The following is a 17,890-nucleotide window of genomic DNA, read 5'->3' as shown; positions in this document are numbered from 1 at the left end:
TGATCGCATCTAAAGGCATAATTTCAAGCAGCCACACTGAAAGGCGGGATGAACAGCCAGCGGTAACAGAGACCGAGAGTGAGAAATGCCAATCGTTCAAAATGGGAAACAGCATAAACATGTGTATGTATGTATTACATACACATTCTTCTAGAAGGCCATCATGGTGTTGCACTTGTTATACACACCAAAATTAACTTTAACTCAAGCACGTGTGCTCAGTTTTGAAGGTTTCTCTTCAGCATCTGGCCCACGTGAAGGTGGAAATATAAGACTGTAGACACACATGCACACACATGCACTCCTCTTATCCTCTTTTTCTGGTTATTGTGGATACTGCCCATTATCTACTTCACTCAGGATTCAGACACTTTCATTTGGATCTGTGTCAACCACTGACACGCAGCCAGACAGAAAGCATTCAGTCCTTGTGACGCCTCAGTGGCACCACATTTACAGGCGATGGACTGGTGAATAAATACATGAACAAACAACTATTAATGGATGGATTTATTACTTTCCCACAGGCTGCTGCTTCTAAGGCCAGTCCTCCCTCCTCTCCCCTCCATATCCTCACCCCTAGCCACCCCCCCCTCCTCTCCCCTTGCATCCGTCTGTTCCCCTTTCATCTTTTATTTTTAACCCTCAGGCATGCCTCATACGTGACGCAGATGGGCACGTAATACAGACTTAGTAAAGAGGGAAAGGCCTGGGCTACAGGCAGACAGAGACTGATATGAAAGAGGAAAACAGGCAGACTCAAGGGGTCTTGTTTGGGAGACAAGGAGGGAGAAAGAGTGAGATAAAGGCCTGGGGCGAGGATAGGTGGTGAGACAGAAAGAGAGAGAGAGAGAGAGAGAGAGAGAGAGACAGAGAGAGAGAGAGGCAGAGATACGATTATCCTTCATTTTACACATTATGCAGTAAGAAACAGGTAGCCTTCCTAAAAGTTGTCATCTGTCACACTGTTGAAATACCTTCCGGCAACATTTTCAATCCCCCGCTGTGGAGTAAACCATGTCAAAAAACTAAAAACATAACCTGCGTTGTATTATTCCCACTTCTTCCCTCTCCTTCTCTACCCCATCTATCTTCCTGAAAGCTCGAAACACCCACTCATTTGTCTGAGCAGAAAGAAGAGGAGTTACATATCAATCTTACATCACTCAACAGTCAGCCCGAGACTGTTCATACAGGCACTGAATGAGAAGCAACACGCCGTGACGCACAGCAACTGTCAGATTGAAGTGTTTATGTACTCATGTGTGTCTGCATATGTGCGTGTGAGTGAATCAAAGTGTAAATATGTGCAAATGAATTTAGGCGTAATTTGTGTGGCTGCAGAACAGATCAAGGCAAAAAGTAGTTCCACAGAATTACACAGTGCAAAGATTCATTTTCTCTCCACATGGTCCGACGCTTTCCTCTCTTCCCTCCAACTTACAATAATGAGATAACATTACTCATAATTGGACAATGAGACTAAAATGTCAGTCCACTCCTACTCAACATACGTGTGCAAGCTGTTTCCAAACTTATACATCACAATCCCTGCACATAACAATGGCAGCATCCAAATCACTGCCAATTGTAATGATTAATGAAGCTTCATGTAGGACTATATTATTCAAATATCACAGTAAAATTAGGACGGATGACACATTCGATTGCTGGCAAAAAAAAATCTGTGACTTTGGTAGCATAAAACATTTCAGAGAATCATCTGCTTGTTGATTCTATTTTATCTGCCTGTAACTCTGACTAAACTCATTAAGCTTCCTGGGAAACAGTTGCAGTGCAGTAAATATGGAGGACCAAACATGACTAATAACAAAAAACATAAATACACATGGTCAAATACACTGACAAATAAATGGAAATAAAGAAATGAATAAATGCATTTTAAAAAAAATGCAATTAAAACAGTACAATTAGTAAGTAGAATGGGCCAATAAATTGACATTTGCAGAATGTATTTTTCTTTAGCATTCGATTTTCTTGATGGAATTGGCTTGATCCGTTGCATAGGTTTTATTAGGGGGACTTAGGGTTAGGGTGCATTCCATGAAGTAAATCTTGCTGTATTTGAATGGGCCAATCCTAAATTGCAAATTGCACTTAATTACACATAATCAACTGTAAATAAAAATACAGATTAAGTTATGGTTTCCCACAGAAAAAGAGATGGATAGTGGGGGGGGCAGCACTTGTTGCAACTTCTAAGGTTTATTGCTGTGAGCACAGGTGATGAATAAAGGCATCTCAAATTACTATAACAACATTTACATCCACTCAGAGCTTTACTCATGTACATGCTGTTATAGTGGTTATCATAGAAGTCCCAGCCCTTAGGCCTGGTTATACCTGTGTACATCGCTGAACAAAAGTTGTTTTGATGATTCAATTCAATTCAATTCAATATTCCTTTATTTGTCCCGCGAGGGTTAGGGGTTAGGGGGTGGGAGTCATTGGGGGTTGGAGTCATTGTCTGTCATGGAGGACAGCTTGGCATTCAATTCCACTTGATGATGGCCTCATTCATTCAATTTTTCCCTTTTTATTCTTTCATTCACTTATGTTTAGATTAATTTTTTAATTGAAGAGTCAGGTTGGGGCTTCCATAAAGCAGCTCTCAGGGTACTCACATGGGCTGTTGCTCTTACCTTCTCATTAAATTCCAAAGAAACTGCAGGCTTCCATTGTAAAGGAGCCGTATACTCTCTCTTCTCCAGAGACTGAAAATCAAAGTGTTATGGTTACATTAAATCCATTTCTTCAACCCACTGAGGCTAGTGCTTGAATGATCTCACCACCCAGGGACAGGGAGCATGAACTGACAAAGACAGTGTGAGAACATGCTTCATTATCTCCAGCAGCTTTCGATAAATATGAGCTTTAATCGGTGGTGGTGGATGACCTCCTGTCTGAGCATCCCATCAGGTCATTAGAGCTGCTGAATCACCAGGTGGAGAGAGAAGTGTAATGCTGGAATTGGAAATGAGAAGGTGGAGACTGAGCGGATATTAATGTGTATGAGACCGTGTGTGTGTGTGTGTGTGTGTGTGTGTGTGTGTGTGTGTGTGTGTGTGTGTTTCAACCCTCTCTCTCTCTCTTTCTCTCTCTTGCTCTCTACCATTGTTTATCAGTATTGTACCTCGAGGAGTCATTAAGCTCTTATAAGCTATCCCATAATGCTCTCCTGCTGAAACAGTCCCAATTCACAGAATGACATCAGCAGCAGGGCTTGAAATAAGTGTAGCCACATGTGTGCTTGTATGTGTGTGTGAGTGTGCCGGCTTGTGCTCGGGTATACTCATATGAGCATCCATATGTGTGTGTGTGTGTTTGTGTTAACTTGTGCGTACTTGCATGTGTGTGCGTGTGTGTCAGTCTGACGTCAATACTCCTCCAATCCATATTTAACTACATAGTGAGGAAGGCTCACAGCACCTTGTAGGTGTCTTATCTCAGCATATTTATAGATTGAACTAAACTGGGTGCTGGTGTGACAGGTGAAGTGTGCCTTTCCCTCTCAAGTTTGAAGGGAGGAAGAGGGCCAGGCTGCACTGAGAGATTTTATTTCTGGAGGGGGACTGCATGGGAACGTGTTCTGCAAGAATCAAGTTTTTTTTTTTTGGTTTTTCAGAAGCATTTCAGAAAGGAGGGATGAAAAATAAGGAGGAATGTGCTGAAATGGGTGCATCATCGCATATCAAAATAAACCTCGAAAACCTTTTGTCCCAGTTACGAGAACAACTAAGTAGCTTGGATTTTGCTTTCAAGTGGCGAAAAAATGATGTGACATCATGAAGAGCTATCGAGAGGAGCCGCTATAATGGGACTTAACAGCAAAAAAAAAAGTGAAATGTCTAAAACACAAATAGGAAACATCAGATGAAAGCAGTGAGGCTATAAGTCATGTTTCCATTGGCGTCATAATGTTCACTTTTTCTCAGCTGGAAGACCTCTTCCTATTCCTCTTTTGCTATTTCTGTTGCTCTCTCCACCTACATGTTAGTGTGGTGATGACTGCCTGCCACAGCTGTATCCACTGTATCAGGGAAGTCTCCTTGTATTGTGCAATATTCATTCATGTAATAACAGAGAATTTCAATGCGTTCTCATAATTGAATGGCTCGAGGCTGCCAATCAATTAGCCACCCGAGGAGAGCACCAAAGGAGGTGGAGCCACATTTCAATCTTCATGTCCCTCATCCTGGAAGGAAGGATTCATTTAATAACACTGTGATGAAATTGTATATATCACATATTTTCAGTCAGGCATGGCTATTTACTTTAAATTCTGCTCAGCCACCAGTGCTGTGCAGAAGAAGCCAGCGAGAATGAAGCAAAGCTGTGTCAAATTCAGAGGCTTTTTTGTCTTTTGAACAAGGACAAAACAGTGCACCTCAGGTGAATCCTTCAAACACTGACCCAGAATCAAAGTGAATGGATGTAAAATGCAAAACCTATTAATTATTAACAGGAGCCTACGAGGCATGAATTCAAGTTTCAGTTTGCTGTTGGAGGTGCAGGCAACAGAATTTGAGTGGATGTTTTTTACCGCAATGCTCTTTTGGAGTTGTAGTCAACTAACCTCCTACAGGTTTTATGTATACCTTTGACTTTCCAATCCGTGAGACTGATTCTTATTTTTCATTTCTTTAACACAGGTGCTGTATTTTATACTGATGATTCAGGCAGGGAAGCTTCGTGTTCATCCAAGTCTCACAAGTGCTCCAACACTGTCTAAAATATCACAGGTTTCCTTCCAGAAACCTGGACACTCGAAATACCTTCCCACATTGATACTCTGTTAGAGTAACAAACAGTTGGCTAATGCTGTCCAGCTCGCCATCAAAATGTTAAAGAGTTCCTTGAAAGAAGAAGTGGTGGTAACCAGGAATTTAGTGAGTTAGTACAAGTGGTACAATGCAGTTGCACAAAGGTGCTTCCTGCATTAGCATGTGATATTTGGGACACTGTGTGTGAACGTTAACACACATTTGGAATAAGCACGTCATTGTGTTACATTAGATGTTTTTTTTTTTTTTTGGAGTGAGTACGCCTTTTGTTGCATTTGAATAGAAAGTGTATGGATTGGTCAGCAGTTGGTATGGGGGATAAAAAAAAGCAAATGAAAGGACGTAGTGAATCATATTCATGCACTTTCATTTATGGGCTAACAATGAATGACTGATAATCTAATGCAGTTTATAGAAACTTGCCTCATTGTATTTCCATCATTTGAAGCACTTGCAGCAAATTAAAAACCCTGTTCTATAACAGTCTAATCATCGCTGACGTCACACCCCAGATAAACCACACCATACATGAATGATGTAGTTTGATGTTTTTGAATATTTGATATGCCACAGAGGAAGTACGTACTACATAATTGATCATACTTTATTAAAAGAAGGTCCATTTTGCTGCTGACGTTTGCAGACCACACCGGCATCAGTGTTCTCTTTGAGAAAGATAAATAATGTATGAAATCGGTCCATCATAGAAAGCTTCAAAGCAATAATGTGCTGTTTTTGACAGAGTGCTCTGGTAGAGGAGTTGGAGTGCTTTCTTCTTTCACACATTAACAATGGTGGTCCAGATTGTTTTCCATCAGTAAAAATCAAATCTGTCTCTGCAGCAAGCATTATGTTGAGTTGATCACACTGTGAGTGGACTGGGGATAGAAACTGCAAATTACCCCAAAATGTCCTCGAACAATAACAAATCCAGTCAGTTCCTCAAGTAAGTCGATAAAAGCACATTTATGTCTCAGAGACGAAGATGACAGATGTCCAGTAAAAAAGTTTTCCAGTCGACAATGACAGAAACCCTAACTGCTCATTTGGGCATGGACAGATTACTACACCCAAAGACTTAAACTGCTGGGGCAGTCGTGTCTCAGCTGCTAACAGGAAGAGACTTAACAGAGTCCACTCAAAAAAGCTGGAGGATGTTTAATCTTCACAGTGCAGAAAGACGCACCTGCAGAGCTTCTAGAAGGATGGTTTCACATTCATCTGCTGAAAGTTGAAGCTGTCTGTGCTCAGACACACCCAAAGTGTTCCTTCTGGCTACGCTGCTGGTGTACGTATGAACATGATTTGTTACATCACAACTGATTTGGAGCCAATCGCTGTTAAATATACAACACACACACAAGTGTGATGTGGAAACTTGAATTGACTGTTTTGTGTTTAGTAGTGAAAGTTATGAGTTTGGCATGTTCATAGGTTCTGAGCTTTTCAGTGAAGGAGAAGAAGTTGACATTTTGACATTTCTTAATGAGGTAATTGACTATTATTGCAGCAGACTGTTTTTATGTCTTAAAATCATGTCTCTGAGGGGATCTTCAGTATTGAGTCTCTTCATCTGATCTCATTTTCAGTTTCATTTAATTTGCGTTAATTTTACCCTTCATAATTCAGATCTTTTCAATACTTTAACTTTGTTTTTGACATTTTATCTCCTTTTGAGTGTATGTGGTCAAACTCTTGCCCATTTAGTATTTTCACATCCATCAGATGGATCCATCACCAAAAAGGTCTGCAGAGGTGACGGGAGCTACAGAGTTGGGTGTTAATTCTGCGTGGGTTTGTCACTACGGGCAACTATTGTAATATAAACAAAAAAACTACTGACTGTAGCAGCTTTAAGTTCAGGATCTATTTTTAACCAATAGCACAAAGGTAAACATGCAAGGTAACATAAAAAATAATATTGTAAATGACCACTAGCTAAGTAGCAGGGGGGACCTTTATGTGTTTCATAATCCGTTCAGGCATTTGGAACATAAGTGTTCGACGCATGTCTGTGAAATAAGACGTCATTTCAAGTGAAACCGGATGTGAGATATTTTATTGGGGTTTAGGCTTGATGTGGCTGCAGGATCTGTGCACAGAGCTTTCACCAGCACGTCTCCTGTCGTGGTTTCTTCTGTCTCAGTTCCCCCACCACACAAACACACAAATCCACACTGGTACCTGGGTCAGTCAGCCTCTAGTGGGCTGAATGAGGGCTGACGCTGGTGTGATGTGGAAGAGAAGTTTGAGGGGGAGAGAGGGAGGGAGGGGAGGAGGGAGAGGTAAGTGGCGAGAAGGGAGCTGACAAACAGAGATGGTGCGAGAGGGAGAACAAAAATGGTTTATTATCAGCTAAAGTCTCAATGGTCTGTGTAATTATCTCCTCCTTCCCTTTGAATAACTTTTCATTGGTTGCTGGATTACGATGTTCCAGCAGCTAAAAATAACAACCTACTGTATTCCCTCCATCTTGCACTCAAACTGCCAAGTGACTTTGGGACAGAAGTGAAATATTACACCCTCTCCCTCCTCCTCTCCTTCTTCGCCCTCCCGCCTCCGCCTCCCCCTCCATGTCTGTGCCCACCCTCCGCTTCCTCTCCTCCAATCCCTCTCTTCCTCGCTCTCGCTGGGTTTCACTTGGAGGACATGGTGTAGCAGCCGTGTGGGTGCCACTGCATGTCGCGGATGCGCCTAATGGACTGCATCTGGGGGCAGCGGGCGCCAAACTCATTGAAATGCCTGAAATCACCCTTCTCCAGCAGGTACTGGCTGCCACGGTAGCCGGGGAACTGGTAACCCACCCAACTGTGGAGAGATGAGAGGGTGAACAGAGGGGAGGGTAGAGAAATTACATTTTCAAAGCAGGGATAGAGAGCAAAGTTGCACGAGTGATGATGAGGAACCACGACTGAACAGAGAAAATTCAAAATATATTCAAGGATAGAAAACAAAAGGTTGAAAGATGAGTAACAGACAATTAAAATGCTAGAAACACAGATGTGGACAAATGAGCGAGGATAAACATCTGACATATTAAGACACTGATCTATTTGTCATGCTGTCAGGTGCCAAACCACAGGGCAATCTGCCTCCCAGCTGCTTGTTTCAGACTGCAGGGGACAGAACAAATGAAGTAATCACAGCATTTGGGAAACAGTGTCTGCAGCTGTGACACAGGCAGAGATTCTGAGCTGCTGACGTCCAACTGTCTCACGTCTTTCTGAACTAAGTTAAGTGGCTTTTGGCTTAATTTAGCATGCAGGCATGAAAGTGCTATTGATCCTCTCATTGAAGCCTCAGCAAGAGAGCTAATAAGTGTATTTCCCATAAGTATTCTTTTAGAAAAGACCGGAAAAGGCTCGTAACATGTTGACTCAAAACTCACGTTCCACAGCTGACCATGATGCTGCCCACTCTGTCGGTGAAACCGTAGGAAAACAGGCTGGGGACATCATCGTCCATGATCTCCATCTTACGACCCTTGAACTCTCCGACCTCGTACAGGCAGATCTTGTGCTTTTCGGGGTCCTACAGCAGGGAAATAACATTAGGGGTAAGCCGTTGAAATGACGCAAGATGGAAGATGAAGGAAAGTAGAGCAAACTGTGCGGTTTACCATGCGGACAGGCCTGAAGGACAGCAGGTAGTCGTTCTTCTGGCAGTTGCTCCAAGAGTCCCAGCGGGGATACTCGCCCTTCTCCAGGATGAACATCTCACCACAGAAGTTCATCTGCTCAAAGCCCACGAAGCTGGGGGGGGTCACAGGGAGGAGAGGGGAGGACGGCCATGAGCTAAGTGTGTCTTTTAAAGGGGCAATTCACTGACTTTACACATGAAGATCAGTTTAGTCACCATGAAGGGTTATATTCAACCTCTGAAAACCGTTGTATGAGCTTTCCAAAGTTTAGAAAAAACAACCCATATGACATCATCAGGGTAAGTCAGCATATCTCTGCCTGCCACTTTTTTAACGTGTCTCTTGTGAGTCCCCCAACTCTATGGAAGCGCAATACAAAATCACTACATGTCCCCTTTAAAACTTTCTCCTCATCTCCTTCTTTCTTCAATTCTTAGCGCTCCACATCTTTTACGTGATCACTGCATTACTTTCACTGCTGTTTGTTGCAATATCCTGTTTTTAGTTCAGGCACTGGAGTGTAGGTACTCTCTGCAAATCACTCGGGATAAAAGCATCAGCCAAGTACCTAAAATGTGAAGTGTGAACTGTCACATAATGGGAAGGTACAGTTGCGATATCATCTGCTCTGTGCTCAGTACTGTGGGTGCTGGGTAAATTATGTGTGCTTCAATGAGTGAGTTGAGTGCATGCGTGCAGCTGTACAGGCACAGGCTACTTACGGTCCACAGTCGACGCGCAGGGAGCGCACCCTGTCCATTCCCATGTCACACACATTCATACACTCGCCGTTGATCTCAATACAGCGGCCCTGGAAGTTCTCCTGGTCATACACACACATCTGGATAGCGGGGGTAAAGTAAAGAGAAAGAGAATGGGCGTGAGAAAGGAGGTCACAGAGGTGGTTTCAAAGACCAACATCCGAGGAGAGTTGAAATAAGATGGGGCAGACTGTGGTAGAAAAAGTGACCCAACAAGAAAGAGCCAGAGTAAAATGGAGTCATTGTGTTGTCATGACAGCTTTCTCCTCAGTGACTTAACACACACAAGCCTCACACGGTGTTTCTCTGCCAGCTGGAGTCGAACCAGCAGGTCGTGATCAGCCCAGAAGGTAAACTGTTAGTGAGGCCAGCTGCTTCACACAGTGTGGAAAAGACTGCACGGTATGTTTGTGATGTTGATCATCTGGTGTACATGTGGGGTGTAGTGTATGTGTGTGTGTGTGTGTGTGTGTGTGTGTGTACTGTACCTTGTAAGACATCATGCCCATCTCAGACATCTTGTTCTGAGCCGCCTTCCCATCAGTCTGGGAAGCAGACTTGGATTTCTCTCCAGACATGATGACTGAGAAGAGAAGATGCTTCGAATCACTTTTTAATCCCTGTCTTTTACGATCACATTAAGGGTGTGTATGAAAGTTACTGTGGTGTTGCACATGTTTAAAAAGCAAAACCCTCTCCAGTAATGTCAATTTTATCTTTGCCAGGAAGCAAATTCTGGCACTCTCCAACCAATTTAATTGGACTTTTTTTTATTGAACTAATAATATCTGCATAGCTACCAAATTATACAATAAAAGCTGAATTAGCCAAAAAGATGGCAAACATAATAACATGATGCATCCTGTTGGCAAGATATTCCAGTGAAGGTGCCACATTTTATCTGATAAGTTGACATTTTTACACATTTTACTACCCTGTAGTCCTGCTCTCTGTTAAAATACAGAGTAAGACATGGTGGTTGCTAGAGGATAGTGACAAACGTGAGATCACTAAGCACCCTCTCCCAATCTCCTGGCAGAATGAAAGATTTACATTTTCTGCGTTTTATCCTTCCTCCTGTAAAAAAAACAAAACTCCCCCTTTCCTAACCCCCACCCACACACGCCTGATCATTTCTCTACAGTCCTTATCAAAGCTCACAGCAGTTCAGACTAAGCCACACAAATCGCTACCTTGTCACTTGTTTTGCTGTAAACTGACATTTATAGTAGAAACCCACAAACCTTTTCAATCAAAAACCATCAAAATAACCAAAATGAAGTCAGTCCTACTTACAGGCATTCAGTCTTTGCAAATGAACAAAACAAACGTAAGAGATTTTTTAAATAAAACTTTGGATAAGCTGAAACTTTTTTCAGGTTCACGCCCTAAATTAAAGGAGAGCCCGTGCAGTTTAAGCTGCGTCTGTGGAGACAGCTTGAGCAGATTCTAGCATTATATTTAGCGTAATTCATGCTCAAAATAAACTGTTTATTCTGAATGTGACAGACTCAAACAGGCTGCGGTGCATTTACTGACAGCTGTCAGATTTGCTTAAAGGAAATTCACATTTCACCGGCAGTGTTTGACAGATCGTAAGCTCCAGCTGTGATACAATGTTCTTATTATTAGGTATTACATCAGGTTATTCCTGCTCTCTACCTGCCGTCTTTCTTTTCTTTTCTCGTTCTGTAAGACGTCCACTGTCTTACCTGTGGCAGTGTGTGCGTAAAGGAGTAGACTCGGGCCTGAGACTGATGGTCAGTGTGAGAGTGCGGCAGGCCCCTCGCCGCTTTTATATGCTGGCGCCCAGAGAGTGGGGATTATAGACACAGAAACAAACTCGCTGAGCTCACAGCCCCCACAGAATAGAAATACCCCCATCATCAAAGAGAGAGAGAGAGGCAGAGAGAGAGAAAGACGGTGGGGCAGAGAGAGAGAGGCAGAGAAATATAGGTTGAAAGAGGAGAAGAATATGAGGAAGCGACCAACTGAAATCCAATGTATATTTGACTGCAGAGAACTTGATGAAAGTCAAAACAACTTTATAATGACATGATCATGACTTGAATCCATGAATTAAAGAGAGTGCAGTTCAGTTGAGAGCCTTTTTCTAAGCCAGCCAAGCTGATTAGGTTCACATCTAACAGGCTGTGAGAATTCTTTACTCCTGTTCCCTCCACTGCTGCAATCAAGAGGCGCTGGGACAAATAATAACAGGAAAAGCAATAAGCTATGAGAAGCAATAACCTGACTGCTCCACCTCTGGGTGAGCAAAGTGGTTCAGAGTGTGCACGGACAATAATCAGGATCTCTCTCCTCATCACAGACGGGGAAAACTATTAAATGAAAGACCTCTGTCTAATTCCTCACGTGGGTTCATAAAATATTGTGGTGGGTGTTAGCTGCAAGTGGAAAGTCCATGAGATGCTTCTCCCAAAGTGCACTCGAGGGAACAAGCCAACTGGACCAATGTAGCTCTGAGCGTGGCTGTGCAGGCGAGGACAGGAAGGAATCAGGGGCTGCAGCTGTTTGCAGAGGAGATCCTGAGGTGGAACTGTACTTCACTTGGAGTCAGGGGTCGGCCTCAATCATTTTGCAATTTGTATTTAAGTGAGCATCAGTGAGAGGTCACTGGAGTGATGGGGTGAACCACGCACTGATGGACGTCCTCAGTCGCTGCTGAGAGTCACGTGAAGGTAGCAAACAGGGGAAGGGAAATGGGGAGAGAGAGGGGTTTGATGTGCAACAGAGGTCACCGGCTGGAATCAAACCGGCAACAGCTTTAACCGTGAGGCTCGTGCTGCTCCCAGCATAAAGGAGCGTCCATGATAACACACACTGATGACATAAAACATTCACTTTATGTGAGTGGGCAATAAAATAGGCCGTGAAAAGCATGACAGACATTACATCTGGAGCTGTTTAAAACACTTCCTAACAGCAATAAGAAACAATAATGTCAGCAAAGCAATGTGTCTTATGACTTAAGAATCTGTAAGCAGCAAATCTTAAGTCCCTAGAATTTATTTATTCGTAAACTTAAGGGACTTTCCAGGCAATTCCAGGCCTCTCTGGACTCTCAAGGAAGAGTAGTTAGGAAATCACACTCAGCATATGTTATTTGCATTGCAGCACACATAAAGGTGACAATCCAGGAAAGGAGTCTTTGACGCTGTATAAATGTCCTTTGAATACAAGGAATGGGGCTGTATGTCTCTCACATTCACATCTGGCACAGCTGGAAACATGACAGGAACACAGTTTCATCATTTTACCTTGTGGTCTTATTGAAGGCACGCAGTGTTTTTAGTGCAATCTAATGCAGCAGCTCAACTGATGGGAGACGATGAAATAGAGCCAACATGCCCTGCAGACAGGTCCATTAATCGATATCTGGAGCCTGGCTGAAGCACACTTTCAAATTCAGTGAAGGTGTGCTTAATGTGAAATGAAAGGTAAACATTTCCAGAAAAGCCTGTCCTCATAAGGTTTATCCCACGTGGTTCATATGTCTGAAAAGCTGACATGCATATGTGGGCTGCAGTCAGAGGCAAATTTTTCAAAGCGGAGCATCCTGAGGATCTTTCCCACGTTAGGTTTATGCCGTTAAAGGTAGTCCTCTGAAGCATGATCACCGTTATAACACTGCAGAATTCATGTTGAGTCACACAGGAGACAGTGACAAGACGTCTGCATGTCTGAGAGAATAACACAACTCTTTATTCACGAATGTTTCATTTCAAAATGATGTTGGCGCAGACAGGTGAAAGAGCAGTGAGTGGGAACATGATGGCAGTCGTGACTTTGCTGTCCGTGGCCGATGCCTTTGTGTGTGTCTGTAGACGTGTGTCCGTTTGTGCGTGTCTGCCTGCATGACGGTGAACATATCACGAGGAACTTGATCTTGATCACTCTTCATGTGCTCTCTAGATGAAATGTGAAGGGCCAAGGTCCAGATGAGACGTCTCAGGGGTTACTGTGGCAACTGTGGCCTGTCGTTGATTGAAGTGACGGACTCGGGGGTATGAATTAAGACATCAGAGCAAAAATATTGAATGGAAGTGACACAGGTGCAGCTTCATAGACTGGCATATTTCAAGGTAGCCACAAAGGGACATTCTCTTAAATTGCTTTTCTAGCTATGTTTTTCATTTCAACAGAACGGCGTAACCATAGCAGTATTAATAATTAATGATTATCATCATTAATTGAATTCCTCAATGCCAATTTCCTCAGCTTTTTGGATTCACCATTGAAACATGCTCCCCGAATGGCTCTCCAAATCCTCCTCATTCTCTGCCTATAGCCCCGGCCATTGTTGCTCTATACGATGGCACTGCTGACCTATACGAATAGACCAACAACAGCACCGCATTCCCCACCATCACCTCTGTGCCTGCCTGTATATGATCTGCTGAGTCGACAGGCCGCATAGGGTTACAAAGAGAGAAAGAGGGGGGAGAGAGAGGGAGAGAGAGAGACAGGGGAGAGAGACAGAAAGAGAGAAGGAGGGGGAGGGACGGGGGAGACAGAGAGAGAGACAGAGACAGAGAGACAGACAGGAGAGAGAGACAGACAGAAAGGCAGACATAGACAGAGCTCAGTTCTCGCTTTTAATCCGCTTTTTACGCACAAACATGAGCACAGAGGTGCGCACGTGAGATTCACTCTCACCTGCGTCAAGTAATCACAGTTAGTCAGAGGAATACCGGAACTCTTCTTCGTTTTGCCTTCAAAATAAGAGCCTTCATTGTTCTAAAGTAGGCTTCTTAGCAGAGCTCTAGCTAATGATAATTTCCTAATTATACTATTATGGACTAACTGCAGGGCCCAACATCATGTCACATGAATGCTGGGCTTTCATAGAAATGCTAAGCCAACTTTTGGTACATTTCATTATGTGTATTGATTACAATCTGCCACTTAAATACATTGTTTAGTCTACAAAATGACTTGAGTTTAGTTATGATGTTGTAAATCAACAAAAAGCAACATGTTCTCACAATTAAGAGGCTGGCACCAGGGAATATTTATTTTTGCTTAGGAATAAACGAATTATTTGATAATGGGACAATAGTCATGGGACTAAGCAGCAGTGAATAATAAGACTAATGCTAGAACAAACTAATTAAGCCTAAACAATTATGAAAGCCTGTTTGCAACAAAAAGCCTAATTAACAGATTTAGTCTTGCAATTTTTATGAACCATGCCTCGAGGAACAGTTAATTTAAGGCCAAATTCGAATTTGCTAACTTCAAAATCATATATGTGGATGACAATGTTTTCCGTTTTCAATTTCACTCCCAGTTTCAGTATTCATTAGAGCTTAATTTTGAAACCTCTAACCGGAAGTATCGCCCTGAATTTTAGGCCGCTTCTCACTTGCCTCTTTGACATCATTAGCATGGAAGGGCAACAGGCGCACGCGCGCGAGCGCGACGTTCCCCGCGTGGACGCCGGTATAAAACAGAAGCGCCAGGTTCACACAAAAGTCTGTGGAAAGAGGATTTGCTGTGTGAGGAGCGCGAGGAGAATCCAGGTAAGCAGGAGCGGGAAAATGACCGAGCGGTCCCCGGCTGAACTTTACGGATGACATGCTGGTTTTGGCTGCTCCTAACCCACACTTTCTAGGTGTAGCTTGTCATTTAGAGCATATTGGCTGTACGGGAAGTTGAAAGTAAAAATCTTAATTCATTTTAAGTAAAAATATGAATCATAAAAAAAAGTTTACTAAGTTAAAGACAGTTTTTCGTTGTTCAGTAAATCGAAGTGAATCTATTTTACTGTTTAAACCCCTTCTCTGATTCATGTGCTTTGATTTTCTTGTTTTCTTTTCCACGTTAGAGATGAATAGAATCATCAGAACACACATGAGTTCACCCATGTACTTCCCTAGCATGGGCACAGCGCCTTTCTTCAAGGTGAATTCACACACACACACACACACACACACACACACACACACACACACATATCACAGACATAGCGCACATACATTACTCACGTCCTCATGGCTCCCTGCTGTCCTCCGCTGTGTGCAGGTGACTGTGTTTGAGCGGGAGCATTTCCAAGGCAAGTGTCTGGAGTTCACCTCCGAGTGCTGCAACATCCATGACTGCGGCCTGGACAACATCCGCTCCATCCGAGTGGAGAGTGGAGCGTGAGTCACACAGCCTGTACGCCTGCAAGTCTCTGTGGACAGCTGACTGACTCCGAGTCTGTGTGTGTGTTTATGTAAGTGTGTGTGAGATGGAGGTGGGGAGATAATGAGAGAGGAACTAGTGTCCAGGCTCCCACTCTGAGGTCACTCCATCGTGCACGCAGGGTGCACCCAGCATGAGCAGCTGTGGGGAGGTTGACTTCTTTTTTTTTTGCCACAGCTTCCCTTTTTCAGATGAAATGCACTTTTCAGGCTCACCTCAGGAGTTAAACGAGCCTTTTGACCAACCTGAAAGCTGCAGGTTCACTCTGTGGAGGCTATTGAAAGCTGGCACGTGTGGTCAGCAGTCATCATTGGTCACCAGTGGATAACTGAAGGCCACATGGATGTTTTTATACCTTTGATAAAATGGTGTCATGCCTCCTTTTCTCGTACAGAGTACAGGAGGAAAAAAGTCAAGATTCCTGTGATGAAAAGAACACAAAAGAGAATGATCTGGCTTATACCATCAGCACTGCTTTGTTCACACTGGTAGCTCATTTCTTCCAAAAGCCTCTGACATGTTTTCCTTGATAACATTGAAGAAACATCCTGTTATTATTTCTTTATTGAGAGTTTAAGCCCTAAAAAAAGCTCGGCTCATCATCAGGGCGGTGTGGGTGTGGTTTGATCAGATCTGAGGGACAGTGGCTCACACAGCCATTACATTTTGATTCAGTCTTAATTCTGATTGGTCCATGGAAGTATGCGACATCACCTATTCTCAAAGGAGCCCCAGTGAAAAAACAAAAACAAAAGCAGAAATCTCTCATGTCAATAACTCTAGCAGATTATGTGCCACTAATAATCCCTCCAGCAGACTGCACTCCTCTCACCCTGTCTAATGTCACCTGTCTGTTTTATGTTCAGACTGATTTCGGACATTTATCATTTATACTTCGGGTCTAACTGCGTCACTTCTTCCCCTCGTGTGTCTAGTTGGGTGGGTTTCGAGCACCATGACTTCCAGGGCCAGCAGTTCATCCTGGAGAGGGGCGAGTACCCCAACTGGGACGCCTACAGTGGCTCTCTGTCCCACCACATCGAGCGCTTCATGTCCCTCCGCCCCATCTATTGCGCTGTGAGTACCTGCTGAGTGTTGGAGGGCTAAAGAGAAGTGGGAGTGAAAGAGGGAGAGCTCATGGAAGTGAGAAGATGGTGAGTGGCAGAGGGGAGGGAGTGACCAGAAGAGCGAGCCACACAGCGAGTGACTGAAACAGCTCAGAAATAGAAATGAGACAAGTCAGTGCCAAAGTCAGCTTGCCTTGTCTGACAGACCTAACACGGACTCTCTGTCCCCCCACAGTCTCACCACAGCAGCCGTATGATGATCTTTGAGAGGGAGAACTTCATGGGCCGCAGCACCGAGCTGTGCGACGACTACCCCTCCCTGCAGGCCATGGGCTGGATCATGCCTGAGGTGGGCTCCATGCACGTGCAGTGTGGAGCGTAAGTCTTGCAGTTTGGCTTTTATTGAACGGTATAAAGAGCGGTACCGCCTCAGAGAGCCACCAGCATCAGTGGTGCTTTAACCATTTAAAATTGTGACTTTCTTTCTCCCCTCCTCTGTCTTTCTTCAGCTTTGTGTGCTATGAGTACCCGGGCTACAGAGGCCAGCAGTACATCATGGAGTGTGAAAGACACAGCGGAGACTACCAGCAGTGGAGGACCTGGGGCTCCCACTGCCAGACTCCAAAGATCCAGTCCATCAGACGCATCAGGCACTGAGAAGGAGCACATCAGGACGGGCTCAGGCTAACACCTGGACACTGTGCTTTAGGGGCCTGACTATGAGCCAAAAGCCTGAACTTGAGGTTTGGTTCTGAGTTTATGGCTTCATCTGTCAAGACTGCAACTACAACGCAAACCATCAGTGACGTAGCAGCTACCTCTTTACCCCAGCTCATATTCATATCTCTGTTCATACTCATTTTGTCTTAGTACAAGTGAAATAAAGTTCAGATTGGGAAGAGAAGAAGTTCTTTCTGTAATTCCAGCGTGAGCACGCTCGCAGAGAGAATGTCGCGTTATTTCACGGAGAAGAAAGATCGAGCCTAAGTCCCTCAGCACAAACACAGCAGCTGCTGGGAGGACAGAGAAGGCGAGAGATCACTGAACAATAAATGCTTATCACATACCAGTCTGAGTGAGAAGCCGTTACAGGAAAGATTGTTCCTCACCAAAGTTTCTATGGGTGCAGATTCTGCTGGATCAGAATGCGTAACATCAGCACTGCATGTGAGCAAAGTACATTGACATTTATTGAGCATCTCAGACCATTAAACCAGCACAAGGATGTAACGCTTCACATTAGAACATCTACAAACTAAAGCAATGGTAATAACTTAATACTTCAAAGTAATACATCAGTAATATCACTCTAGAAAGGGATTATTGTTGTGAAAATTAGATTTCTGATGCTTTTACTCTGAAATGTATTTTCTTTTTCAAGTTCATTCTCGTATTTCTGCATAAGCAAAA

General features: G+C 43.6%; 2 protein-coding genes across 2 annotated transcripts; one reads left to right on the top strand and one right to left on the bottom strand.

Moving 5' to 3' along the window:
* Positions 1-7,436: 7,436 nt before the first annotated feature.
* Positions 7,437-15,367, bottom strand: crybb1l2 (crystallin, beta B1, like 2). Its single transcript, XM_076728501.1, has 6 exons — positions 15,215-15,367; positions 9,695-9,789; positions 9,168-9,286; positions 8,425-8,557; positions 8,194-8,336; positions 7,437-7,613 (listed from the first exon to the last, which is right to left on the bottom strand). Exons 2-6 carry the CDS (start codon positions 9,782-9,784, stop codon positions 7,442-7,444), a joined length of 657 nt encoding a protein of 218 aa, XP_076584616.1. The 5' UTR covers positions 9,785-9,789; positions 15,215-15,367; the 3' UTR covers positions 7,437-7,441.
* On the top strand, positions 14,728-17,435 carry cryba1l2 (crystallin, beta A1, like 2). The gene is made up of 6 exons (XM_076728499.1): positions 14,728-14,749; positions 15,055-15,131; positions 15,252-15,370; positions 16,349-16,490; positions 16,716-16,858; positions 16,990-17,435. Exons 2-6 carry the CDS (start codon positions 15,057-15,059, stop codon positions 17,135-17,137), a joined length of 627 nt encoding a protein of 208 aa, XP_076584614.1. The 5' UTR covers positions 14,728-14,749; positions 15,055-15,056; the 3' UTR covers positions 17,138-17,435.
* Positions 17,436-17,890: the final 455 nt, after the last annotated feature.

This window comes from Chaetodon auriga, chromosome 4 (assembly GCF_051107435.1).
Source record: "Chaetodon auriga isolate fChaAug3 chromosome 4, fChaAug3.hap1, whole genome shotgun sequence".
Taxonomy (NCBI): domain Eukaryota; kingdom Metazoa; phylum Chordata; class Actinopteri; order Chaetodontiformes; family Chaetodontidae; genus Chaetodon; species Chaetodon auriga.
This window is presented reverse-complemented; position numbering and strand designations above follow the sequence as displayed.